Consider the following 25,659-nt stretch of genomic DNA (forward strand, 5'->3'; position numbering starts at 1 on the left):
TCTCTGTGCACATCACTGGCTGGCTGTGGGTCTGCAGGGCCAGAGGAAGGCGCCGGGGCAGCTGCTCCTCCGGTCCTTGCCCACATTCTGGGGTCTGGTGCTGAGCACGGAGGCTGAGCGAGGGAAGGGACATTCGGGATGAGCCTACGGGCCCGGCTCGCTCCCTGACCCCCTCGAGGGCCGGGCGAGCGACTCGGTTCCCTCATGGACACTGAGGGGTGCACTCAGGTGGTCTCTGACGTCCGCTATAGCTCGGCAGCTCTGCTCCAGGGGTCCCTGAGCCCCAAAGAGGTCAGTGAGTGGCCGGGCCCTGTCGCTGCAGCCCCCTTGCACAGCCTCCCCCGTGGGGACAAGAAGACAAGACCCGAGCCCTGGCTGCCCACTTCCCGGGGAGATGCCAGCCGAGCTGGTGGCCCACCCCAGGGCAAGGTCCCAGGGCGGAGCTGTGCAGCCACAGCCCTCTGGACAGCCAGGCAGAAAGTCCCTCAGCCGACTGCCCTTTGCCCAGCCCGGGCCCTCTTGGGAGAGAGGAGTGTTGGCGAGGGACGTGGGCCTCAAGAAGGCTTCTGACGGCCGGGGTTATTCACAGGGGCAGAGTCCTCCCGGAGCCTGCCCTCCCATGGCGCCTGCAGGGAGGCTGCTGTCAGAGAGATGCAGCCCAGCCGCCCAGGCTGGCCCCTCCCCAGGAGCCTGTCCTTGGCTGCTGTCTAGCCACTCTGGCCAGGAGCCTGAACTTCCAGCTCTTCTGAGTCTACTTGCAGGTCTGGACCGCCTGGCCTGTTCTTCCCCTTCGGTGATGGGGGGGGGGGGGGGTCTTTGCCGATGCCTTCCCCACCCCCAGAGCCCTGACCCAAATGGGGCTCTTGGCCCAGTCACTGGGGCCCCCGTTAGGCCATATAATGGGGGCAGGAGGCGTGGGGCTGTGTGCCTAGAGGGGGAATGGGGATGGGCAAAGGCTCAGACCGGTGAGGTGCCCACACAGAGCCCCGGGAAAGGGGCAGAGGGTTGGCATCGGTTCTGGCGTCCTCGGAGACCTCCACGGAAGAGGGTGGCCCGGCTGGGTGGGACCTCAGGCCACTGAGGCCAACAAGGCAGTCCCTTGGCCCAGGGCGCACTGACTCACTGTGGCACCTGGCCTGCGGGGGAAGGACCCCAGGCTTGCCCCATCCAGCCCAGAACGCTGGGCCTCACTTCCCCTTCAGGGAGGTTCCCATCAAGGCCCAGAAGAGGCTCCTACCTCCTCCGGAAGAGTGGTTAGTTAGGCATGGGCCCCTCCCCCTGCCAGGCCTGGCCTTGGGCGCAGGTCCTCCTGCTGGGTTCCTGTGGCTTAGTAAGGGGGGAGGTAGGGAAGTGAGCCCTGCAGACCCTGCCCTTGGGCAGGCCCTGCTGGGCCCCAGGAAATTCAGGGGTCCTGGGAGGGATGCAAGAACGGATCCAAATCTGGACTGCTGCTGCCACGGGCAGGGAGAGGCCAGAGAAGGGGCCGGCTGTGACCCGCCTGGCTGACCTCCCCTGCGAACCCTGAAGTGTCCCAGCACAGGGAGGGAGCTTGGCCAGAGCCTGGGGTCCCCACCACCCCTTACCACTCCAAGGCATTCTCCCCAAGGCTTGCCCCGGGGCCCTGGGGAGACAGGATGGGCAGTGAGTGGGTGTCTGGGGATGGGGGGGGCGCCGCAGGCAAGGAGAAGAGATGTGCCAAGGAGGGGGCGGTCGGGGTGAAGCAAGAGGCTAGACGGTTGGTGAGTGGGGAGGGGATGGGAGGCTGGAGGAGGGCTGCCTGCCCGGCAGAGCTACAAGAAAATAGGGGAAGTGGGGGGCAGGGTGGTGGGGTCTGGGTCGGAGACGTTGGGAGGAGGGGAGGGGGAAGAGACCAATGGGGACGAGGAGGGATGAGGGATGGAGAGGCAGGGCGGGGGGATGCTGGAGGAGGCGGAGGACGAGGAGGAGGGTGAGGATGGCAGGACCTGCGGGAGGGGAGGACGTAGCCCAGACGTGATGGGGGAAGTTGGGGGCCGGGGGGGAGGGGCGGATGGGGGAAGCGGGGAAAGGGGGGCAAGCTCTGGGCGCCGGAGAGGCTGGGGGAGGGGGGCTGGCGGGAGCCGCTGGCTGCCTGGGCTGGCTCGTCTCCCCCAGGGGTGGCCGCGTCAGCACTCCGTTGCCGCGGCAACCGGGAGGGGGGGGCTCGCGGCGGTGGCGTTTGAAAGGAGGTCAGAGGGAGCTCGCTTTGAGCTCCAGCCGGAGAGGGAGAGAGGCGGGAGGCGGCGGCAGCGGCAGCAGAGGCGGAGGCTCCTGCCTCCGGCCTCCAGCCTCCAACCTCCCGCGGCAGGCAGGCCAGCGGCCAGGCACAGCCCCGCAGCTCTTCCCTGCTCTCTGCTTCTCTGCCCCATCCCTCCTCCTCCTCCCCGCCTCCCTCCCTCCCTCCTCCCCTCCCCTCCCTCCTCCTCCTCCTCTCCTGGGCTCGCTCGCTGCTCCAAGGCTCCCCTGGCTCCCCTCTCCTCCTCCATGCGGGGGGCGGGCGCGGGGCCGGGGCCGGGCCGGCCGATGGGGTTGGGGGGCTGCGGGGCAGCGCAGGGCGGCTGGGGCCAGGGCTGGGCTCCCGCGGCCAGCCAGGACTCGGCCCAGCCCTGACGGGCGCGCCCCGATCGGCAGGCGAGGCGGCGGGCGGCGGGCACCATGCTGATCAAGGAGTACCACATCCTCCTGCCCATGAGCCTGGACGAGTACCAGGTGGCCCAGCTGTACATGATCCAGGTGGGGCCGCGGGAGGCGCGGAGGCAGGGGGATGGCTGCATGGGGGAGGGGCCGCCGCAGGGCCCTCACCGGCCTCCGCCGCCCCGCAGAAGAAGAGCCGAGAAGAGTCCAGCGGCGAGGGCAGCGGCGTGGAGATCCTGGCCAACCGGCCCTACCAGGATGGGCCGGGGGGCAGCGGGCAGTACACCCACAAGGTCTACCACGTGGGCTCCCACATCCCTGGCTGGTTCCGGGCCCTGCTGCCCAAGGCCGCCCTGCAGGTGGAGGAGGAGTCCTGGAACGCGTATCCCTACACCAGGACCCGGTGAGGAGGGGCCGCGGGGCGGGGGGCGGGCCGGGGGAGGGGGCGCCGGGCGGCGGGCAGCCGCTGAGCCTGGCCCGCCGCCCCGCAGCTACACCTGCCCCTTCGTCGAGAAATTCTCCATCGAAATAGAAACCTACTACCGGCCCGACGGGGGTCAGCAGCACAACGTCTTCAACCTGACCGGGGCCGAGCGCAGGCAGCGCATCCTGGGTAGGGCCTGGGGCTAGCCGGAAGGTCCTGGGTGGGAGTCCTGCCCCCGGGAACCCCCTGCGCGGAAGCGGGTTCCAGCCCGAAGGCCCAGGCCAAGAGGAGGAGGAGGAGGATGGGAACCGAAGGGAGGGTCCGTGGGGGGCCGGGACAGGCAGCAGCATGCAGGGGATTCCCCTCCCCAGCCCAGCCCTCCCGTCTCCGGACAGCTGCTCCCTCCTCTGCAAATCGGGGGAGGACCAAGCGGCTCTGGAGCCCCCCAGGGTGTCCCAGGAGGGTGCCCACCTTGCCTTGTCCCCAGACACCATCGACATCGTGCGGGACGCCGTGGCCCCTGGCGAGTACAAGGCTGAGGAGGACCCGAGGCTGTACCGCTCGGTCAAGACCGGCCGGGGGCCCCTCGGGGACGACTGGGCCCGGGTGGCCGCTCAGTCGGGCCCCCTCATGTGTGCCTACAAGCTCTGCAAGGTGGAGTTCCGCTACTGGGGCATGCAGGCCAAGATCGAGCAGTTCATCCACGATGTCGGTGAGGGAGGGAGGCAGGGAGGCAGGGAGGGAGGCAGGCGGCAGCCTCGGGGAGCCTCTGACCGCCCCAGGCTCCCCGGACCCCGGCCTCGGCCCTGCTCAGCTCCCCCTGCAGCTGTCCAGGGCCCAGCTTAGGCCCTGGCACTGCCCTGGCAGGTCTGCGGAGGGTGATGCTTCGAGCTCACCGCCAAGCCTGGTGCTGGCAGGATGAGTGGACCGAGCTCAGCATGGCTGACATCCGGGCCCTGGAGGAGGAGACGGCCCGCATGCTGGCCAGAAAGATGGCCAAATGCACCACCCCCGACGGGGAAGGGGCTGAGCCTGTGGGGAAGCCCGGGCTGGAGGGCCAGGCCACGGCGAGCCAAGCAGAAGCCCCAGAAGGTCCCGAGGGCCCAGCTGTGGCAGCGGCAGCCGACGTGTCCCCAGACACTGACAGCTTTTCCAAACAATGGTCGTCCTCCCCTCGATCCTCCTATTCCTCCCAGCACGGAGGTGAGGAGGGGGAGGCGAAGGCCAGCCAGGCTAGGGGACTCTGGGAGGGTCGGGGTGATGGGGGTCTGGGCAGGGTGACCCGAGTCTCTGCCAAGGGCCAGAAGAATGGGCAATGAGGCAACCAAGGGCCGAGCTCAGAAGACCTTGGGCAAGTCCCCTCCCCTTTGGGCTTCCATTTCCTCATCTGCGAACTATCTCCAGACAGTTCCACAGTGCCTTCCAGCTTTAAATAGGATTCTCTGATAGGGTTTGGCTAGGGCAGGGGCTGGGCTGTGAGCTCAGACCCTTCAGTGGGTGATCAAAGGGGCCTTTGCAGTGGGGGTGTCTCCACAGAGCTTATCTGAGTGGCGCATGCAGAATATTGCCCGGGACTCGGAGAACAGCTCAGAGGATGAGTTCTTTGATGCACACGGTACGTTTCTCCCTCCCTCCCTCCCTTCCTTCCTTCCTTCCTTCCTTCCTTCCTTCCTTCCTTCCTTCCTTCCTTCCTTCCTTCCTTCCTTCCTTCCTTCCTTCCTTCCTTCCTTCCTTCCTCCTTCCTTCCTTCCTCTCTCCTTTCCCTTCTTCCTTCCTCCCTCCCTCTTTCCTTCCTCCCTCCTTCTTTCCCTCCTTCCTTCCTTCCTCCTCCCCTCCCTTCCTTCCTCCTCCCCTCCGTTCCTTCCTTCCTTCCTTCCTTCCTTCCTTCCTTCCTCCTCCCCTCCCTTTCTCCTTCCTTCCTTCCTTCCTTCCTTCCTTCCTTCCTTCCTTCCTTCCTTCCTTCCTTCCTTCCTTCCTTCCTTCCTTCCTTTCTCCCTCCTTCCTTCCTTCCTTCCTTCCTTCCTTCCTTCCTTCCTTCCTTCCTTCCTTCCTTCCTTCCTTCCTTCCTTCCTCCCTTCCTTTCTCCCTCCTTCCTTCCTTCCTCTCTCCTTTCCCTTCTTCCTTCCTCCCTCCCTCTTTCCTTCCTCCCTCCTTCCTTCCTTCCTTCCTTCCTTCCTTCCTTCCTTCCTTCCTTCCTTCCTTCCTTTCTTCCTCCTCCCCTCCCTTCCTTTCTCCCTCCCTCCCTCCTTCCTTCCTTCCTTCCTTCCTTCCTTCCTTCCTTCCTTCCTTCCTTCCTTCCTTCCTTCCTTCCTCCTCCCCTCCCTTCCTTTCTCCCTCCCTTCCTTCCTTTCTCCCTCTCTCCTTCCTTCTTTTCTCCCTCCTTCTTTTCCTCTTTTCCTTTCTTCCTCTCCCTTCTCTTACTCCTCTCTTTCCTTGCCTTTGAAAATTATTCTATTGAACAAGCATTTATGAAACTCCTACTGTGTTCCCAGCACTGGGCCGGGACTAGGGAGACAAAAAGGAAGAGAGCCCCTGTCCTTGGGCAGCGGGCAGTGACCAGGGTGGACCCTGTTTCCTCTGGTCTGACAACAGAAGGCAAGCCCAGTCTCTCCATGGTATCTTTTAAGATACAAAATAACAGCAGCCAGAGCTGGGCTCAGGCCTCCCGGGGGATCCTGGGCCCTGTCCAGGCCATGAGAATAGACGGTGGGGGGACCCTCCCTGCCTTCCTGCAGCCTCTAGTTGAGGAGGTGAAGGACCCAATCACAGACGAGCCTGCTGTCCGCCCTTAGATGCAACTTGCCCAAGTCTTTGCCAACAGGGCAGGCAGCAGGGAGAGCTCCCTGGAGTAGGTGGCCCGGACCTGGGCAGGGGCCCGGGTTGGAGGCTGGCCCCCTCCCTGCTCACTGTGCTCCCTGCCTCCGGGCACGGGCCTCTTCTTTAGAAGGCTTCTCGGACAGCGAGGAGGTCTTCCCCAAGGAGATAACCAAATGGAACTCCAATGACTTCATTGATGCTTTCGCCTCCCCTGCTGTGGCCGTGGGGACCACAGGTGAGCCCCCTGGAGGCTGTGATGGCTGGCCTCGGTCCCTTCCAGCCCTAGGATCCCCGGGCCTGGAAATGGGGGAGCCCCAGGCCCTGGAGGGACAGGAGGGGGCAGCGGCACAGAATGCCCCCGTGGCTGCCCTCATTGGCTTTCTCCTCCAGACTCCAGGATTGAGGTCTCCAAAGGCGAAGCAGACACGTCAGGAGCATCCAGGGACCCCGAGGTGAGTCCTCCCTCCCCAGAGCCCCCTGCAGGAAAGCCCAGGCCCCTCGCTGGGTCTGGGGAGCCCTGAGAGGGCCCCTTCCGCTAAGGCCAGGAGAAGCGCAGGGAGCCGGCGGCGGGGAGGGCCCTGCCTTTGGAGGGGGCTGACAGCACCCAGCATAGGATGGGGGAGTGACGGCAGTCACCGCTCTGAGGACTCCCTGAGGGGGAGGGAATACCCCCCCCCCCGCAGGCTGGCAGGCTGGCCCCGCCTCCTTGGCCTCCGGGTCAGAGGACACCCCAAGGCCGGACCTCAGCCTCCACCACAGGGATCTCCCCTCCCCCTCTCCCCCTCGTCCGGGCACAGCGACGCCCGCTGACCCGTCTGTCCGCCGCAGGGGCTCGGCGTCGGGGACTTGGGCTCCGAAGCCTGCGCCGTGCACGCCCTGTTCCTCATTCTGCACAGCGGGAACATTCTGGATGCCGGACCCGGAGACATCGACTCCAAGCAGGCCGACGTGCAGACCCTGAGCGCGGCCTTCGATGCCGTCACCCGCGTCCACTTCCCCGAGGCCCTGGGCCACGTGGCGCTGCGCCTGGTGCCCTGCCCGCCCATCTGCGCCGCGGCTTATGCCCTCGTCTCCAAGTACCCCCCTGGGCGGGCTGAGGGGAGGGGATGGGCCAGCGGGGGGGGGGGGGTGAGCTGGGAGGGAGGCGGGGCCGGGGGGAGCTTGCCCCAACCCCCGCTGTCCCTCCCCGCAGCCTGAGTCCCTACAGCCACGACGGGGACAGCCTGTCCCGCTCGCAGGACCACATCCCGCTGGCAGCCCTGCCTCTGCTGGCCACGTCCTCCTCTCGCTACCAGGGGGCCGTGGCCACCGTCATCGCCCGCACCAACCAGGCCTACGCCGCCTTCCTGCGCTCGCCCGAGGGCACCGGCTTCTGCGGGCAGGTCAGGGCGCCTTGGCAGGGGCCCGGGGGAGGGGCGGCACGATTCTGTCTCCGCGCCGGCCCGAGGGACCCCGGGCAGGCCTCGTCCCCCCCACGGGCGGGGGGGGGGGGCTCCGGAAGGGGTCAGCGCACTCTGCTGGGGCTCAGTCCAGGCCGGCCCAAGGGACCCTGGGCAGGCCTCGTCCCCCCCATGGGCGGGGGGGGGGGGGCTCCGGAAGGGGTCAGTGTGCTCTGCTGGGGCTCAGTCCAGGCCGGCCCTGGGCAGGCCTCGTCCCCCCCACTGGCGGGGGGGCTCTGGAAGAGATTAGGGGGGATCGCAGTGCACTGTCTGCTCGAGCTAGCGGGGGAGGGGGCGCCGGGGAAGCTAACACCCTCTTAGCCCAGATCTGGGACTCCGGCCTGGCCGGCCTCCAGGCCCCGGGACGCGGCCCTTCCCTGCGGGGTGTTCGGGTCTGGGCTCAGTCAGGCCCGGGTGTGAGAGGCCACGCGGCTAAGAGGCCGGGAACCTTGGAAAGGGGGCCTCTGGGGAGGCGGGGGCGGCCCCAGCGGGCACACCAGGAGCCTCGGGGGACTGACAAGGAGGCCCACGGAGGCTGGATGCCAGGAAGACTTCCACAGCGGGGACGAGCAGAGGCCGGAGAGCCCCTTGCTGGGCTGGTGGGGAAGGCTCTCTGGGGCCCTCGTCCGCACGGGAAATCCTGGGAGACCTCGTCCGGCGTCCCGCTGTCCCCCCTGAACAGCCGGAGCCCCTTCCGGGGATTCCCAGAGGTCCCAACCGACGGCCCAGCCCACTCCCCTGGGCAGCCCCCAGTGTAGACGTCTCCCTAGGCCCGAGCGCCGCAGCCCACCGTCAGCACTGACGAGCAGCTTCCTGGCCTGACGACTTGGGCCCCAAGGCCAGGACTTTGCATTTAGCGCCCCTGCTCGGCCCCATCCCTCACGTGCTTTGATGACTCTTCCCGGGGAGGGCCAGGGCTGGCAAGAGGAGAGAACCTGAGCGCTCCGGGCTGGGGGGGAGAGCCTGGAAGGGGCTGGAGGAGGTCCCTAGCGATCCCTTGAGGCTCTGCCTGGCCCTCTCTAGGTGGTGCTGATTGGAGATGGCGTGGGCGGCATCCTGGGCTTTGATGCCCTCTGCTACAGTGGCAGCGCCAGCTTGGGGAGCCTGGGCAGCAGCCGCCGGGGCAGCGTGGTCAGTGTTGGGCGCCCCCCTGCCCCCATTCCCAGCTCTCCTCCCGTCGCCCCCCCTCGCCCTCTGCCTTCTTCTCCGGTCCAGCAGCGTCTCCTTCCTTCCCCCTCCCTCAGCCGGGGCTCCCCTTCCCTCCGGCCCCCTCCCCTCTTTCTCCATCTTCTCCCCCCAGAGTGGCCAGACGTGAGCCTCCTGACCGGGGACGTCTTCCTTCCCTCCAGAACAACGAGTTGTTGTCTCCAGAGCAAGGCCCGGGACGGGATCCTTTGGCCGACGGCGTGGAGGGTCTGGGCCGAGCCAGCCCGGAGCCCGGCTCTCTGGCTGCCCAGCGGCTGCCCAGTGACGGCTCGGCCCCGGAGCCCGACTCGGTGGCCTCTCACGGCAGGTTGGTGTCTCGGAGCCCCTCTTGCCTGTCCCTTGCCGTGTGGGGGTGGCCAGAGAAGCTGCTCTGGACCTCGGGGCCGGGCTAAAGCCAGCTTCTTCCCCTGCCCGGCTCTGGACGTTCGGACAGCCCCTCCCCGAGTCTCGTTTTCTCCATCTGTAAATTGGGCGGCCTCGGAGCCCCCCGTCCTGTTTCGTCAGTTCATTCACGGGCATTTAGGAAGTGTTCAGGGATACAGAGACGACACGCGGACCCTCCCTGCGTGGAGCCTCTTGGGGGGGAGTGACTAGATAGGAAGTAACTGGGGGGCACCTCCCTGGAAAGAAGCTGGGAGTCTGAGACATGGACGTGAGGAGGGAGGGCGTCCCAGGCATCGGGACCGGCCTGGGCAAAGACCCGGGCCCTAGGATGGCGTGGATGAGCCATGGCTGGGGGGCCAGTGTAGCTGGACCCAGACCGTGTAGAGGGGGCGCTGTGTGGCCGGCCTGGACACCGTGTGCTCTCCTCACCCACCCACGTTGTTCCCACCCTCCTCTCTCCCCCTACGTGCCTCCTCACTGGCCAGCCTGCAGGCTGGCACGTCCCCAGCAGAACCCCGGCGGGGGAGCACCGTCTCCTGCCCAGCCCCGGAGGCCACGGACGGCCCCACCCGCCTTGACTTCAGGGTGTCTGGCTTCTTCCTCTTTGGCTCTCCCTTGGGCCTGGTGCTAGCCCTCCGCAAGACCGTGATGCCGGCCCTGGAGGGTGAGGGGCCAAGCTGGGGCGATGGGGAGGAAGGTGGCCGCGTCGAGCCAGGGGTCTGCTGTCTGCCCCCAAGTCTTGTCCACACTGTCCACCTTTGCTGGCCGCCGAGGCCACCCTGAAGCTCAGTCCCTTCAGCCTGCCTGGGGCCGGGATGCCCCCACTCCCCCCCCGAAAAGGGACGCTGGTGGTGTGCGGCCGGCAGCGCCAGGGCCCTGAGGGCGCCCCTGCCCCTTCTCTCCCTGCCCAGTGGCCCAGATGCGCCCGGCCTGTGAGCAGATCTACAACCTCTTCCACGCCGCGGATCCCTGCGCCTCCCGCCTGGAGCCCCTGCTGGCCTCCAGGTTCCAGGCCATCGCCCCCCTCGCCGTGCCCCGCTACCAGAAGTTCCCCCTGGGAGACGGCACCTCCCTGTCACTAGGTAAGGCTCGACCAGCTCCCAGGAGGGCCCGGACAGAAAGAGAAAGGAAGGGGCTCGAGGAGGTCTGGGCCCGCCCTGGGGGACAGTGTGTGCCCACGCATGGACCCACTGGCTCGTCAACACATGTGCAGCCACGCACTAAGCCCCTACTGTGTGCCAGGCACTGGGCCAAGCTTGGGCCTACACACAAGGGAGCTCCTGGTCTGATGTGCCAATACTGCATGCCCATTCCTCACCCAGGTAGCCGGTGATCACAGGTGGGCATCAGGGGCCCTCCTGGGGATGACAAGGCCCGAGAGGGGAGCCCGAGGGCGACATTTGTCAGCAACAAACTTGGGTTCGAATTTTGCCCCTCTCACCTGGGGGTCTGGGGCAAGGCCTACCCTCCCCTGGCCTTGGCTTCCTCTAGGGCTAGGGCCAGGAGCCCCTAGGAGGTTGGTTCCATGGAGTCACATCTGGCCTGGGAAGCAGCTGGCATCGTTTCTTTTATCCCCATTTCACGGAGGCAGAAAGACATCAAGCTAGTGAAGTGGCAGGCTAAGGATCACAACCTGGGGGTTACATCGTGGTAAACTGTGGCCCGATGGGAAATGGGTCACCTGTGAGGGCTCAGTGAGGGCAGCGTTGAGCCTCGACCTCTCCTGCTCTAACGACGGCCCCCCTTCGCCCCCCCAGGGCGTGACCAGAGCCCCTTGGGGGGAGACGGAGCCCAGGCCTGGGAGCCGATTCTCACCCAGGCTCCTTTCCTGTGCCCTTGCCAGCCGACACCTTACAGACCCACTCGAGCCTCTTCATGGAGGAGATGGAGGTGATGGTACCGTCCACCCCCACCTCGGCCAGCAGCGGCTTCTGGAAGGGCAACGAGCTGGGCTCAGAGGCCGCGGGCCCTGGCCCAGTCTCAGCCAACACGGTTAACATGGCCGGCGAGGTGGTCAAAAGTGAGTCTGCTCCTCTCAGCCCAGCCTGGGCAGAGAGGTGGCCCCTGGGGCAGGAGGGTGGCTGCTGGACGGGGTGGCCCGAGGGGCGGAAAGGCTTTTGACTGGTTTTGTGGCCACAGTCCTAGAGCGCTGGTGGGGAACCAAACGGATGGACTATTCCCTCTACTGCCCCGAAGCTCTCACAGCCTTCCCTACTGTGACGCTGCCCCACCTCTTCCATGCCAGCTACTGGGAGTCTGCCGACGTTGTGGCCTTCATCCTGCGCCAGGTGGGAGGGCCGGGGAAGGAGGACGGTCTGGGGGCCACAGGAGGGGCTCTGGGGGCAGCTGGGACAATGCGGCAGGCCACCAGCCCCCGCTACCACTCTGAAGCCAAAATCCAGAGAAGGCTCAAGTCCACAGAATGCAGGCCAGGCTAGGAGGGGCCTAGAAGGGCCTTCAGGGCACAGGACAGGGCCGTCAAGATGGGAAGGCCCTGGGCATGGGCTATAGCAGGACAAGGCTAGAGCTGGGTTCCAGCTAGTCCAGCTGTCTTGCTCTGTAGATGAGGGACTGGAGGCCAAAGGGGAGGCAACCTGCCTGCTGTCATAGCCTGGCAGGGTGGGCGGGAGGCTGTGGCTGAGGCCTGGCTCCCTATCCCCAGGTCATCGAGAAGGAGAGGCCCCAGCTGGCTGAGTGCGAGGAGCCATCCATCTACAGCCCGGCCTTCCCTAGGGAGAAGTGGCAGCGCAAGAGGACCCACGTGAAGATTCGGGTACGGCACTCCCCACGGCCCCTCCCCGCCCACCCCCTGCCCTGCCCTGGCTCAGTCCTCCCTCCTCTGCCCGCAGAACGTGACCTCCAACCACCGGGCCAGCGATGTCATCATGTGCGAGGGCCGGCCGCAGGTGCTGAGCGGGCGCTTCATGTACGGGCCCCTGGACGTGGTGACGCTGACAGGAGAGAAGGTCAGCAGCCCAGCAGGGTGGGCCCGACACATCCTCCCCCCTGGCAGGCCCTTCTGCACAGCTCCCATTCTCTGGCCATTCGAACCCCGATTGGGCCACTTACGGGTGCCCCTCCTGTGTCTCCCACCTGGGGGTCAGAGGACTCATGGCACGTGTGCCCCTGCCCAGCAGTGCCAGCTCCTCTCCTCTGCCAGGTGGACGTCTACATCATGACCCAGCCCCTCTCTGGCAAATGGATTCACTTTGGCACTGAAGTGACCAACAGCTCGGGCCGCCTCACCTTCCCTGTGCCCCCAGAGAGGTCGTTAGGCATCGGTGTCTACCCAGTCCGGATGGTGGTGAGGTGAGGCGCCTGCGCGGGCCCCGGGCATGGAGGGGGTCTCCTCTGCCAGGGCCCCCGGGCCCTCCACCCATCCCTGGTTTTCTGCCCCTGCACAGGGGGGACCACACGCATGCCGAGTGCTGCCTGACTGTGGTGGCGCGGGGCACTGAGGCTGTGGTGTTCAGCATCGACGGATCCTTCACCGCCAGCGTCTCCATCATGGGCAGCGACCCCAAAGTGAGGGCTGGCGCCGTGGACGTCGTCAGGTTCGAGCACCCTCCCTGCCCCGCCCCCACCTTGGGCTCTGCCTCCCTGGGTCCCCTGTGAAAGGGGGGTGTCAGGGCCGCCACGAAGGCCACATGGGCCAACCAGCCACCGTCGCTCCCCCAGACACTGGCAGGACTCGGGCTACCTGATCGTGTATGTGACCGGCCGGCCCGACATGCAGAAGCACCGGGTGGTGGCCTGGCTTTCCCAACACAACTTCCCCCATGGGGTGGTCTCCTTCTGCGACGGACTCACCCATGACCCCCTGCGGCAGAAGGCCGTGTTCCTGCAGAGCCTGGTACAGGAGGTGAGGCCAGGCAAAGCCCTCCCTGCTCGGGGGGCGGCGGGCTGGGGTGGACGGGGCTCGGCTCAGTGACACGGCCTGCCCTGGACCGCAGGTGGAGTTGAACATCGTGGCCGGCTACGGCTCCCCCAAGGATGTGGCTGTGTACGCGGCTCTGGGGCTCCCCCCCAGCCAGACCTTCATCGTGGGCCGGCCTGTGCGCAAGCTTCAAGCCCAGTGCCAGGTGAGCCGAGGGGGGTGAGGGGGTGGGGGCACAAAGCAGGTCTGACGCCGGTTGGGGGACCCTGAGCAAGTCGCTCGTCTGCCTCAGTTTCTTAAACTATAAGCCGGGGATGGTGGCCCTTCGGCCCCTGGGACATGGTGAGGCCAGGCCTGGCTCGCTGGGCCCCCCTGAAGCCCCCCCTCTCCCTACAGTTCCTGTCTGAAGGCTATGTGGCCCACCTGGCCCAGATGGAGGCAGCTGCCCACCCCCACGGCTCCCAGACCCCCTCGAGGACGGCGCTGGCCAAGAGCAGTTTCGTGGCTGCTCCTGTGGACTTTCTCCGCAAACAGAGCCAACTGCTCCGCTCCCGCGGGCCCAGCCAGGCCGATCGAGAGGGGCCGGGGACGCCCCCCACTGCCCTGGCTCGGGCCAAGGCCCGGAGCATCAGCCTGAAGCTGGACAGTGAGGAGTGACCGGCCCAAGGCCCCTGGGACGCTGCCAAGGAACTGCTTATTTATTGCCCCCCTCCCAGGAGGGAGGGGCGGCTCCCGTGCCCACCCCACCCCGAGGCTCAGCCCTCCTGCTGCTCCCCAGCTTGTTCCCTCTGACTGTGTCCCCCATTCCCTGTCAATGTGTTACGAATCCCTTTAATGTGAGGGGCCAGGGCCCTGGGAGTGGGGACGAGGGCAGAGGGGGGATGGGCAGGGGCCCCCGAGGCTTCCGTGATGTGTGAAACTGTGAAAATTAAACCCCCACCCCGTGGAGGAAGTGGTGTGCTCTGTGCTGCCTCCCGCAGGGGACCCCCTCGCCCCTGGGGCCATCGGACCCAGCTTCAGGTCAGCGAGAGACCCCACGAGAGCCTCCCCGGCCTCCCCCCTGGCTCCTCTCAGCTCCTGTGCGGTCCTCCTCGGCCCCCTGCCCAGGCTGGTGCCCACAGGCCTCCCTGGCTAGGACCGCAGACCCAGGAGTCCACGCCGCTCTGCCCGAGGCCCTCCCCCCACAGAGGAGCGAGGCTTGGGCCGCAGATAAATACATTTATACAGGGGGCGGGCAGGGCGGCTGAGGTGGGCAGGGAGAGAAGATGCCCTGGAACCGGGCCTTGTCCTCCAGGTTCTTCTGGCGCAGCCGCTGCTCCAGGTCACGGAGCTCCCGGCTCACCACGGGGCCCAGGGCCGGCTGGAGCTGGAGCACTTTGGCAAAGTCGGCCTGCGCCTCGCGCTCGTTCCACACAGCTGCGTGGGCCTTGCCCCGCTTGAAATAAGCCTTCACGTTGTCTGTGGGGGAGACCGGGGGGAGGAGTGAGGCCCTTCCCCCGAGGGGAGGCCCTCCACTCCTCTCCCACCCCCAGAGGAGGACACCGAGGCCTGGGTGAGGCCACACGTCCTATGGAGCAGAGCCCTCTCAGCAACGTCTAGGGTCCATTTCCATGGCCCGCCACAGAGAGAGCGGGCAGAGACAGTGCCATGCAGGCAGGAGGGAGTCACGAGGGCCAGCAGAGAGGAAGGAGGGAGCCACGAGGGCCCGCAGAGAGGAAGGAGGGAGCCACGAGGGCCAGCAGAGAGGAAGGAGGGAGCCACGAGGGCCAGCAGAGAGGAAGGAGGGAGCCACGAGGGCCCGCAGAGAGGAAGGAGGGAGCCATGAGAGCCAGCAGAGAAGGAGGGAGTCACGAGGGCCAGCAGAGAGGAAGGAGGGAGCCACGAGGGCCAGCAGAGAGGAAGGAGGGAGCCACGAGGGCCCGCAGAGAGGAAGGAGGGAGCCATGAGAGCCAGCAGAGAAGGAGGGAGCCACGAGGGCCAGCAGAGAGGAAGGAGGGAGCCATGAGAGCCAGCAGAGAGGAAGGAGGGAGCCATGAGAGCCAGCAGAGAGGAAGGAGGGAGCCATGAGAGCCAGCAGAGAAGGAGGGAGCCACGAGGGCCAGCAGAGAGGAAGGAGGGAGCCATGAGAGCCAGCAGAGAGGAAGGAGGGAGCCATGAGGGCCAGCAGAGAGGAAGGAGGGAGCCATGAGAGCCAGCAGAGGAGGGAGCCACGAGGGCCCGCAGAGAAGGAGGGAGCCACAAGGGCCAGCAGAGAGGAAGGAGGGAGCCACGAGGGCCAGCAGAGAGGAAGGAGGGAGCCATGAGAGGCAGCAGAGAGGAAGGAGGGAGCCACGAGGGCCAGCAGAGAGGAAGGAGGGAGCCATGAGAGCCAGCAGAGAGGAAGGAGGGAGCCACGAGGGCCCGCAGAGAAGGAGGGAGCCACGAGGGCCAGCAGAGAGGAAGGAGGGAGCCACGAGGGCCCGCAGAGAAGGAGGGAGCCACGAGGGCCAGCAGAGAGGAAGGAGGGAGCCACGAGAGCCAGCAGAGAGGAAGGAGGGAGCCACGAGGGCCAGCAGAGAGGAAGGAGGGAGCCACGAGGGCCCGCAGAGAGGAAGGAGGGAGCCACGAGGGCCCGCAGAGAGGAAGGAGGGAGCCACGAGGGCCAGCAGAGAGGAAGGAGGGAGCCATGAGAGCCAGCAGAGGAGGGAGCCACGAGGGCCCGCAGAGAAGGAGGGAGCCACAAGGGCCAGCAGAGAGGAAGGAGGGAGCCACGAGGGCCAGCAGAGAGGAAGGAGGGAGCCACGAGGGCCAGCAGAGAGGAAGGAGGGAGCCACGAGGGCCAGCAGAGAGGAAGGAGAGAGCCACGAGGGCCAGCAGAGAGGAAGGAGGGAGCCACGAGGGCCCGCAGAGAAGGAGGGAGCCACGAGGGCCAGCAGAGAGGAAGGAGGGAGCCACGAGAGCCAGCAGAGAAGGAGGGAGCCACGAGGGCCAGCAGAGAGGAAGGAGGGAGCCACGAGGGCCAGCAGAGAGGAAGGAGGGAGCCATGAGAGCCAGCAGAGAAGGAGGGAGCCACGAGGGCCAGCAGAGAGGAAGGAGGGAGCCACGAGGGCCAGCAGAGAGGAAGGAGGGAGCCATGAGAGCCAGCAGAGAAGGAGGGAGCCACGAGGGCCAGCAGAGAGGAAGGAGGGAGCCATGAGAGCCAGCAGAGAAGGAGGGAACCACGAGGGCCCACAGAGAGGAAGGAGGGAGCCACGAGGGCCCACAGAGAGGAAGGAGGGAGCCACGAGGGTCCACAGAGAGGAAGGAGGGAGCCACGAGGATCCACAGAGAGGAAGGAGGGAGCCACGAGGGCCAGCAGAGAAGGAGGGAGCCACGAGGGCCAGCAAAGAGGAAGGAGGGAGCCACGAGGGCCAGCAGAGAGGAAGGAGGGAGCCATGAGAGCCAGCAGAGGAGGGAGCCACGAGGGCCCGCAGAGAAGGAGGGAGCCACAAGGGCCAGCAGAGAGGAAGGAGGGAGCCACGAGGGCCAGCAGAGAGGAAGGAGGGAGCCACGAGAGCCAGCAGAGAGGAAGGAGGGAGCCACGAGGGCCCGCAGAGAAGGAGGGAGCCACGAGGGCCAGCAGAGAGGAAGGAGGGAGCCATGAGAGCCAGCAGAGAGGAAGGAGGGAGCCACGAGGGCCCGCAGAGAGGAAGGAGGGAGCCACGAGGGCCCGCAGAGAGGAAGGAGGGAGCCACGAGGGCCCGCAGAGAGGAAGGAGGGAGCCACGAGGGCCAGCAGAGAGGAAGGAGGGAGCCACGAGGGCCCGCAGAGAAGGAGGGAGCCACGAGGGCCAGCAGAGAGGAAGGAGGGAGCCATGAGAGCCAGCAGAGAGGAAGGAGGGAGCCACGAGAGCCAGCAGAGAGGAAGGAGGGAGCCACGAGGGCCAGCAGAGAGGAAGGAGGGAGCCACGAGGGCCCGCAGAGAGGAAGGAGGGAGCCACGAGGGCCCGCAGAGAGGAAGGAGGGAGCCACGAGGGCCAGCAGAGAGGAAGGAGGGAGCCATGAGAGCCAGCAGAGGAGGGAGCCACGAGGGCCCGCAGAGAAGGAGGGAGCCACAAGGGCCAGCAGAGAGGAAGGAGGGAGCCACGAGGGCCAGCAGAGAGGAAGGAGGGAGCCACGAGGGCCAGCAGAGAGGAAGGAGGGAGCCACGAGGGCCAGCAGAGAGGAAGGAGAGAGCCACGAGGGCCAGCAGAGAGGAAGGAGGGAGCCACGAGGGCCCGCAGAGAAGGAGGGAGCCACGAGGGCCAGCAGAGAGGAAGGAGGGAGCCACGAGAGCCAGCAGAGAAGGAGGGAGCCACGAGGGCCAGCAGAGAGGAAGGAGGGAGCCACGAGGGCCAGCAGAGAGGAAGGAGGGAGCCATGAGAGCCAGCAGAGAAGGAGGGAGCCACGAGGGCCAGCAGAGAGGAAGGAGGGAGCCATGAGAGCCAGCAGAGAAGGAGGGAACCACGAGGGCCCACAGAGAGGAAGGAGGGAGCCACGAGGGCCCACAGAGAGGAAGGAGGGAGCCACGAGGGTCCACAGAGAGGAAGGAGGGAGCCACGAGGGCCCGCAGAGAAGGAGGGAGCCACAAGGGCCAGCAGAGAGGAAGGAGGGAGCCACGAGGGCCAGCAGAGAGGAAGGAGGGAGCCACGAGAGCCAGCAGAGAGGAAGGAGGGAGCCACGAGGGCCCGCAGAGAAGGAGGGAGCCACGAGGGCCAGCAGAGAGGAAGGAGGGAGCCATGAGAGCCAGCAGAGAGGAAGGAGGGAGCCACGAGGGCCAGCAGAGAGGAAGGAGGGAGCCACGAGGGCCCGCAGAGAGGAAGGAGGGAGCCACGAGGGCCCGCAGAGAGGAAGGAGGGAGCCACGAGGGCCAGCAGAGAGGAAGGAGGGAGCCATGAGAGCCAGCAGAGAGGAAGGAGGGAGCCACGAGGGCCAGCAGAGAGGAAGGAGGGAGCCACGAGGGCCAGCAGAGAGGAAGGAGGGAGCCACGAGGGCCAGCAGAGAGGAAGGAGGGAGCCACTAGGGCCAGCAGAGAGGAAGGAGAGAGCCACGAGGGCCAGCAGAGAGGAAGGAGGGAGCCACGAGGGCCAGCAGAGAGGAAGGAGGGAGCCACGAGGGCCAGCAGAGAAGGAGGGAGCCACGAGGGCCAGCAAAGAGGAAGGAGGGAGCCACGAGGGCCAGCAGAGAGGAAGGAGGGAGCCATGAGAGCCAGCAGAGGAGGGAGCCACGAGGGCCCGCAGAGAAGGAGGGAGCCACAAGGGCCAGCAGAGAGGAAGGAGGGAGCCACGAGGGCCAGCAGAGAGGGAGGAGGGAGCCATGAGAGCCAGCAGAGAGGAAGGAGGGAGCCACGAGGGCCCGCAGAGAAGGAGGGAGCCACGAGGGCCAGCAGAGAGGAAGGAGGGAGCCATGAGAGCCAGCAGAGAGGAAGGAGGGAGCCACGAGGGCCAGCAGAGAGGAAGGAGGGAGCCACGAGGGCCCGCAGAGAGGAAGGAGGGAGCCACGAGGGCCAGCAGAGAGGAAGGAGGGAGCCATGAGAGCCAGCAGAGGAGGGAGCCACGAGGGCCCGCAGAGAAGGAGGGAGCCACAAGGGCCAGCAGAGAGGAAGGAGGGAGCCACGAGGGCCAGCAGAGAGGAAGGAGGGAGCCACGAGGGCCAGCAGAGAGGAAGGAGGGAGCCATGAGAGCCAGCAGAGAGGAAGGAGGGAGCCACGAGGGCCAGCAGAGAGGAAGGAGGGAGCCACGAGGGCCAGCAGAGAGGAAGGAGGGAGCCACTAGGGCCAGCAGAGAGGAAGGAGAGAGCCACGAGGGCCAGCAGAGAGGAAGGAGGGAGCCACGAGGGCCCGCAGAGAAGGAGGGAGCCACGAGGGCCAGCAGAGAGGAAGGAGGGAGCCATGAGAGCCAGCAGAGAAGGAGGGAGCCACGAGGGCCAGCAGAGAGGAAGGAGGGAGCCACGAGGGCCAGCAGAGAGGAAGGAGGGAGCCATGAGAGCCAGCAGAGAAGGAGGGAGCCACGAGGGCCAGCAGAGAGGAAGGAGGGAGCCATGAGAGCCAGCAGAGAAGGAGGGAACCACGAGGGCCCACAGAGAGGAAGGAGGGAGCCACGAGGGCCCACAGAGAGGAAGGAGGGAGCCACGAGGGTCCACAGAGAGGAAGGAGGGAGCCACGAGGATCCACAGAGAGGAAGGAGGGAGCCACGAGGGCCAGCAGAGAAGGAGGGAGCCACGAGGGCCAGCAAAGAGGAAGGAGGGAGCCACGAGGGCCCGCAGAGAAAACGGAGGGAGCCACGAGGGCCAGCAGAGAGGAAGGAGGGAGCCATGAGAGCCAGCAGAGGAGGGAGCCACGAGGGCCCACAGAGAGGAAGGAGGGAGCCACGAGGGTCCACAGAGAGGAAAGACGGAGCCACAAAGGCCCAGGGAAAGGAAGGAGGGAGCCACAAAGACCCAGGGAGGGGAAGGAGGGAGCCACTAGGGCCAGCAGAGAGGAAGGAGGGAGCCATGAAGGCCCGCAGAGGGGAAGGAGGGAGCTACAAAGGTCCAGGGAGGGGAAGGAGGGAGCCATAAGGGCCAGCAGAGAAGGAGGGAGCCACGAAGGCCCGCAGAGGGGAAGGAGGGAGCCACGAAGGCCCGCAGAGGGCCAGGGGCCTCGGAGTTGTGGATGTGGCCTGGCACTCACCCTCATATTTGTTGAGGATGCTGGAGCAGTGATCCAACACTTCGTAATACTCCTGGGCCACCAGCTTGCACTGGCAGTAATTGAGGAGCAGCGGGGTTATCTGCAGATCCAGCTGGATCCAATCGGCAGAGCCGGGCTGCTCCTGGGGATGGGGAGACAAGGGCCCGGGTCAGGCCAGGGGGCAGCCGGCCTGGGGCCGCCGCCGCCAGCTCCTGGGCCCGCCGCCGCCAGCTCCTGGGCCTTCTGTGCCCACCTTCATCTGCAGGTTCTTCAGGCAGGCGATGGCGTCGTAGTACTTGGTGGCGGCCTCCTTGACGCGGCCCTCCCTGTACAGGCGGTTGCCCTCCTCGTGGATGAGGGGCACAGCCTTTATCTTCTCCTCATCACTCATGGCCCATGGGTCCTGCTGGTAGGTGCCCGGAGCCTCGACCTGCGGGCACAGGGAGCAGGATCACACCTCGGGAGGGCATCGGAGCTGCTCCGGCCGCTGGGACGACAAGAAGCCCCGAGGGGCCGAGTGTCCCCACAGATGCAGCCCTTCTCCCCCATCCTCTCCTGCATTCCTAGAAGGACTGAGGGCAGAGCTGGGGGGCCTTAGAACACAGAACAGAAGGTCAGAGCTGGGAAGGGGCTTCAACGGGTCAGACACGGGGGTCCGGGCCAGCGTTAGCACCAGAGCTCTTTCCCTCACCTCTGGCCTTGCGCCAGCTGGCCTCTCTGGCCCTCGCCGTCCTGTGTGCCTGGCTCCAACCTACCTTCCCCATCCCAGGAGTGCCCTTCTCTTCCACATGCCCCAACATCTGGCTACAGTGGCCTGTGCGCCACTCCTTGCATTTGATACAGCGTCTGCCTCTGTGCCTTGGTGCAAGCCTTGGAAGGGTCTGTGTTCACCAAATCCTCCCCACCTAGCCCAGCCTAAAGGCTGCCTCCTACAGGAAGCCTTCCCTGCTTCCTCCTCTCCAGAGGTCTTCGGGGCACAATCTATGCTCTCTTGGTCTGGCTTTGCCTCCTCAGAGCTGTCACTCCCTACCCAGGGTCAGCTCTGCTCAGACCCTAGGACAGTGCTGGACACACAGGAAGCACTCTTGCTGAAGAGCCACTGACTGGTCAGTTAAACAGAGAAGGGGCTTCAGTTTCCTAGACTTTAAAATGGGACCGATTGAGGATCTGGGAAGCAACACCCCACGATAGTCTGGGCCTTCAGCAGCAGGACACCCCCTCCCTGGGGCAGATTGCTCCTCGAAGCTGTGGCTAAAGGGCCCCTTGACCCCGAGACAGGCCAAACCCAGGCCCTGCCATGCGTGGGCCGGCCTGCTGAGGCCACCAGCGAGGTGCCAGAGGAGAGCCCGGGCACATGGGGTGCACCTCGGGGCCCCTCCGGGAGGAGATGCCTGGCAGCACAAGGCAGGCCCAGCCGCCGATCGGGCCAGCCTCTGCTTGACCTTCACCTTGATCATCTCTATGTGGAAGATGAGGGGCTGTGGGTGGCGCTGCAGCTCGTCCAGGTCGGCGTGGCCCAGGGAGCTGTGTTCCTGCATCTGCGCGATGCCGCAGCAGTGCCGCTGGCCCTCCAGGGGGTCCTTGCCCGCCGCGATGTTCCGGAGACTTTTAGACACCAGCGGGTACAGGGCCACGTGCTGCGGGTCAGAGAGGAAGGCCATAGAGCTGGGAGCTTGGAATGGGGGGTGTCAGGGCTCAGAAGAGCTCAGAACAGGGGTGTCAGGGCTGGGGGAGGGGGCTCAGAACAGGGGGTGTTGGGGCTCAGAGGGAGCTTAGAACAGGGGGTGTCAGGGCTCAGAACAAGGGGTGTCAGGGCTGGGGGAGGGGGCTCAGAACAGGGGGTGTTGGGGCTCAGAGGGAGCTTAGAACAGGGGGTATCAGGGCTCAGAACAAGGGGTGTCAGGGCTGGGAAGGGGGCTCAGAACAGGGGGTGTCAGGACTGGGGGAGGGGCTCAGAACAGGGGTGTCAGGGCTGGGGGAGGGGGCTCAGAACAGGGGGTGTTGGGGCTCAGAGGGAGCTTAGAACAGGGGGTATCAGGGCTCAGAACAAGGGGTGTCAGGGCTGGGAAGGGGGCTCAGAACAGGGGGTGTCAGGACTGGGGGAGGGGCTCAGAACAGGGGTGTCAGGGCTGGGGGAGGGGGCTCAGCACAGGGGGTGTTGAGGCTGGGGGGGGCTCAGAACAAACAAGGCCAGAGGGAGAGGACAGTTTTACAGAAGAAATGGAGCCCAGAATGGAGGAGTCCCTGCTTGGGGCCGCCCAGGGACTCAGTGTGGAGCTGGCTGGGGGTGTTCTGGGCTGGGCTCTGTCCTGCAGCCCCCTCCCCGTCTCGTCCCTAATGGCTCATCTCCCAGGGGTTCTGGCCCCCATCGACCCGGGCACGGCCCCCCCCCCACCCGGGCTCTCCGTTCTCGCCTCTGCCCAGCTGGTTCTTCCTCGCCCACCTCTGCCAAGGCTGTGCCAAGGCCGGCTCACGTGCCCCTTCCTCCAGGGGGCCTCCCGGCGAGCTGCCCTCCGCAGTGATCACGTTGCCCCTCCCCGACTGTCCGAGCTCGGCTCGCCCGGCGGGCACTAGTGTCTCCCCAAGTTCTGACCACACGCTTTTGGCCCTCCTACACTTGCAAGGCTCCCAGGCTGCGGCGCCGAAGGCCGGACAGCACCTTCGGCCAGAGACCACCAGGCTGCGGGCGGTGTGGCCTCAGCCGGTCCCGCTCCCCGGTTCTCCCAGTGGAGCATCGCGCAGGCGGCGGCGGCACCATTGAGAGACCTTCCCCTGCCCCGGCCAGGTCCTTGGTCAGCCCAAACCGAGGCTCTCCCCATCCCAAGAGCGGCCGGAAGGGCCTGAGAGGGGGCGGCGCGGCCAGGGACGGAGCCGCCCAATGTGGGCGTCTCAGGGCACACCAGTGCGAGGGGCTGCGCTGGGGCCTCGAAGCAGACTCGGACGAGGCCGGGACGGACACAACGAGGAGGCCCCGAGAGCCCGGCCGGCCCAAAGATCATCGGGGCCTCCCAGGGAGAAGGCGAGCAACTCGGCCGGCCGACCAGTGCCGGCTCCTCCCTCAGGGAGGTCCCACAGGGGCCGTCGAGGGCCCGGAGGCTCAGGGGAGGGACCCCTTCCAAGGCCCCACGTGGAAGGCCTGGCCCGGAGGTCCTGCTCCCCGGTCTCAGAGGAGCCCCTGGAGGGGTTTGGCTGGGGCTGGGCCGTAACGCTGACCGCTCCAACGTTCTAGAGAAGCTCCTCGAGGGCCGGGCGCACTCTCTGCTCGAGCCCGAGTCGGGGGGCTCCCACGGACCATCCCCCACAAGGCGGACGATTGGTGACCTTCCGTTCCGTGGTATTTATGACGACCGTGTTGTGTGGACAGCCAGGCCTCGAGACGGGAGGGCCCGGGGGACACTTGCTAGCCAGGAGACCCTGGGCAAGTCACGCGACCTCGTTTGCCTCCACTTCCTCTCATGCAAAATGAACTGGAGAAGGGGACAGAGAGCGGCCCTGTCCTGGGTTCCAGTCCATCCCCTGCCCCGCCCGGCCCGGCCGTACCTTGACGTCGCAGAGGAACTCGGCCACCTCGCCCGGGCGCATGGTGCTCACGATGGTCTCCCACACGGGCAGCTTGAACTTCTTGCCCAGGATGAGCTCCATGGGCTTGCCCCGGTGGCGGCTGTCGTCCAGGACGGCTCCCTCCTCGTCGCTGCGCAGAGTCCGGAAATGGAACGTGGCCTGCAGGGCCGGCCGTGAGGACGGGCTGGGGGGGCTGCCCGAGCTGCCCCCCACGGGGGAGGGGCGCCTTCCTCCCTGCCTGGCCACCCCCCCCCCCAGGGGCCGCCGGATTCCTCCTTCTCCCGGGCCCAGAATAGGGAATAAGGACTCAAGAAGTCAGTATCAGGGGCGGCAGCCGGACTCTAGCAGGCAGAAATCTCAGAGATTGGCTACAAAGCAGCAACAACCCGACAGCAAGGGCCTCCCTCAGCGGTCAGGCGGCCTCCCTGGGCTATTATTATTCCCATCTTGTAGGCTAGGAAACTGAGGCTCAGCCTGTCCCAGGTCCTTCCTTCCACCCACCCTGGGGGGCAGGATTGGGAGCATATTGTTATCCCTCCCTGATCTAGAACCAAGGGGAAAGGCCCTAGGGCCCACCAGTCAGGGGTGAGCCTCGAACCCGGGTCTCCAGGAGCATCAGGATGGGCAGGGCCTCCCTTGGCCGCGCGGTGGCGCTGTGGGGCAAAAGACGGGCAACGCCCTGGACCACTGGGGCAGAGCTTAGCGACGGAGGCGGAGCCAAGGCGTCTGGACCCGCCCCCAAGGCGGCCTCCGCCCAATCAGGAGGAAGAAGCACGTGAGTGCCGGGGTCGCGGGCCAACGGGGCCCGACCTTTCGCTCTGGGGCCTCCCCCTCCCTGCACGCGCAGCGGGCCGGCGGAGAGGGGGTGAAGGCCGACGGCAGGCGGAGCCGTACCTTTGTCCCGTCCCGGAAGTCGGGCAGCTCTCCGGTGCCCTCCTGCACCAACCGCTTCTCGATGCCCTCCGCCCGCAGTTTCTTAACCAAGTCCGCCATCCTGCTTCCCTGATGCCCTTCTCTCGGAAGCTTCCGGACAATCTCGGCAACTTCCGGAAGCGCTTCGCTTCGGCAACTTCCGGAATCGCGGCTTCGGCAACTTCCGGAGGCGGCTTTGGCGCCATCTTTACTGAGGGTAGAAGCCACTGAGGTTGGCAAATAAGCAATAGAAGCCGTCCTCCGCCCCACTGATTTTGAAGTTCTTATGGAGGCGGGGCAGTGAATGGTCTGTAAAAGGAAACTGGGGCGCCGAGTCTCAAAGCACAGGCCATTTAATCTAGCCCGACTCATGCTGAAACAACCAGCCGTCCCCCCCAGCACTTGCAACATATCATCGGACAAGTGGACCGCTAGCCCAGCACTCAAATATGTCTGGCGATGGGGAGGGAGCTCACTACCCGTCTTAGGGATGCCGTGGTTTCTTTGCATCAAGCTTGAGTCTTCTTCTCTGAAGTTTACCCCAGATTGTTCTGGTTCTGAATCTGGTACCACACAGAAGAATAAGGCAGAGAGAATGCTGCAATGGGAATAGCACTGCATTGGAGTCGGAGGACCCAAGTTCGAATCCCACCTGTAAAAGGTGGCTGAACTTGGTGGCCTGGTCCCTCCTGCCCTAAAGTTGTCATCTTATGGATCTGTGACCCCATTAAGTCAGAGGCTCCCACCTGCAGGGGGCTCTGCTCTCCCCCAGGCTCCTCCATTCAGCTACCAAAGGGACTTTCCTAGAGTTCAGATCTGACTGCATCAGGCACATGAAAGGAAAAAGGGCTCCGAGGATTGGGGACCCAGAAACCATCTTCAGCTCTATTTGGCCTCCTGGCCTTACCCTGGGGCAATTGCAGGCCCAATGTGGGCATTGACTCCCACGGGGAAGATTGAGGGGAGTAGGGGACCGGCAGAGCATCCTGAAGTCAGAGGGGCCCCGATGGCCTGCGTGTCCAAGACAGAGAGCATCAAATTGGTGAACAGGCCAGCTACAGGCAAACTCTCAGGACTGCTGAAGCAGATTCAGATGTCTTTAGATAATGTTGAACAAAAGAAATAACAATATAATACAACATGGATAATATTAATTTGTGGCTTTCCTAATCCATATGCTGCCAGCAGGGATCTATTTCGATTTAAGTTTGGCCCCATCGATGGGGCAGGCAGGTGCCCATCGTTCCTGCAGTAGGCCCCATGCCAATGCTACCAGACCGCCCCTGCCCTGTCTTGACAGTGAAGTCCTCTAGGTAGAAACTGGTTTTCTTCCAGTGTGTGCAAAGGGACCCCACTGGGGGCTGATGGAGAAGCCAATGGACTCGTGGCAACGGATGTCCTTGATGGTGAAGCCAACACCAAGGAATGGAATAATTAGTCATCAGTTACTCCTTTGCTCTTGCAGAAAGAAGAGACAGTGAAAGTCAGGCCACCCAGAGCACTGGCTAAGTGTCTACCTCCTTGATGAAGTAGGCATTGGGCACCACTGCTGAGGGTCAACTGCAGTGAAAGCAGCTCCTTGATGGCCAACTTTTGATGTAAGATCCTTTGAAGCCATAGATATCCTACCACCAGTGGGCCTTGGAGTTCTGGTTCTGCTGCTATGAATGGCATTACCCATTTAGGGAACATGGCCAGTCCCTGGCCTCTGCCAACCAGGA

At 65.6% G+C, this 25,659-nt stretch overlaps 2 protein-coding genes across 2 annotated transcripts; one reads left to right on the forward strand and one right to left on the reverse strand.

Annotated features, from left to right (window-relative positions):
- The first annotated feature begins 2,158 nt into the window (after positions 1–2,158).
- PITPNM1 (phosphatidylinositol transfer protein membrane associated 1) lies at positions 2,159–13,747 on the forward strand. The gene is made up of 23 exons (XM_056801202.1): positions 2,159–2,751; positions 2,841–3,055; positions 3,144–3,265; positions 3,564–3,788; positions 3,944–4,279; positions 4,596–4,691; positions 6,021–6,128; positions 6,284–6,345; positions 6,722–6,969; positions 7,086–7,275; positions 8,356–8,463; positions 8,682–8,845; positions 9,408–9,586; positions 9,834–10,004; positions 10,766–10,942; positions 11,062–11,210; positions 11,585–11,695; positions 11,772–11,888; positions 12,083–12,231; positions 12,327–12,476; positions 12,601–12,784; positions 12,876–13,004; positions 13,196–13,747. The coding sequence occupies exons 1-23, from the start codon at positions 2,674–2,676 to the stop codon at positions 13,454–13,456; spliced, it is 3,729 nt and encodes a 1,242-aa protein (XP_056657180.1). The 5' UTR covers positions 2,159–2,673; the 3' UTR covers positions 13,457–13,747.
- A 255-nt stretch (positions 13,748–14,002) lies between these two features.
- AIP (aryl hydrocarbon receptor interacting protein) lies at positions 14,003–24,526 on the reverse strand. Its single transcript, XM_056801203.1, has 6 exons — positions 23,921–24,526; positions 23,006–23,185; positions 20,914–21,102; positions 19,719–19,895; positions 19,466–19,607; positions 14,003–14,257 (listed from the first exon to the last, which is right to left on the reverse strand). The coding sequence occupies exons 1-6, from the start codon at positions 24,446–24,448 to the stop codon at positions 14,019–14,021; spliced, it is 1,455 nt and encodes a 484-aa protein (XP_056657181.1). The 5' UTR covers positions 24,449–24,526; the 3' UTR covers positions 14,003–14,018.
- Between the last annotated feature and the right edge of the window lie 1,133 nt (positions 24,527–25,659).

The sequence above is a fragment of the Monodelphis domestica genome, chromosome 6 (genome assembly GCF_027887165.1).
Source record: "Monodelphis domestica isolate mMonDom1 chromosome 6, mMonDom1.pri, whole genome shotgun sequence".
Lineage (NCBI taxonomy): Eukaryota > Metazoa > Chordata > Mammalia > Didelphimorphia > Didelphidae > Monodelphis > Monodelphis domestica.

Bases quoted from the DNA above. Each gene is read 5' to 3' on its own strand.
- PITPNM1 (XM_056801202.1), top strand. From the start codon at position 2,674: ATGCTGATCAAGGAGTACCACATCCTCCTGCCCATGAGCCTGGACGAG. The intron at 12,477-12,600 runs GTTCGAGCACCC...TCGCTCCCCCAG, and splicing joins GGCGCCGTGGACGTCGTCAG to ACACTGGCAGGACTCGGGCT. The intron at 13,005-13,195 runs GTGAGCCGAGGG...CTCTCCCTACAG, and splicing joins AGCTTCAAGCCCAGTGCCAG to TTCCTGTCTGAAGGCTATGT.
- AIP (XM_056801203.1), bottom strand. From the start codon at position 24,448: ATGCAAAGAAACCACGGCATCCCTAAGACGGGTAGTGAGCTCCCTCCC. The intron at 23,186-23,920 runs GTACGGCTCCGC...CCGGCCCTGCAG, and splicing joins ACTTCCGGGACGGGACAAAG to GCCACGTTCCATTTCCGGAC. The intron at 19,896-20,913 runs GTGAAGGTCAAG...CTGTGCCCGCAG, and splicing joins TCCACATAGAGATGATCAAG to GTCGAGGCTCCGGGCACCTA.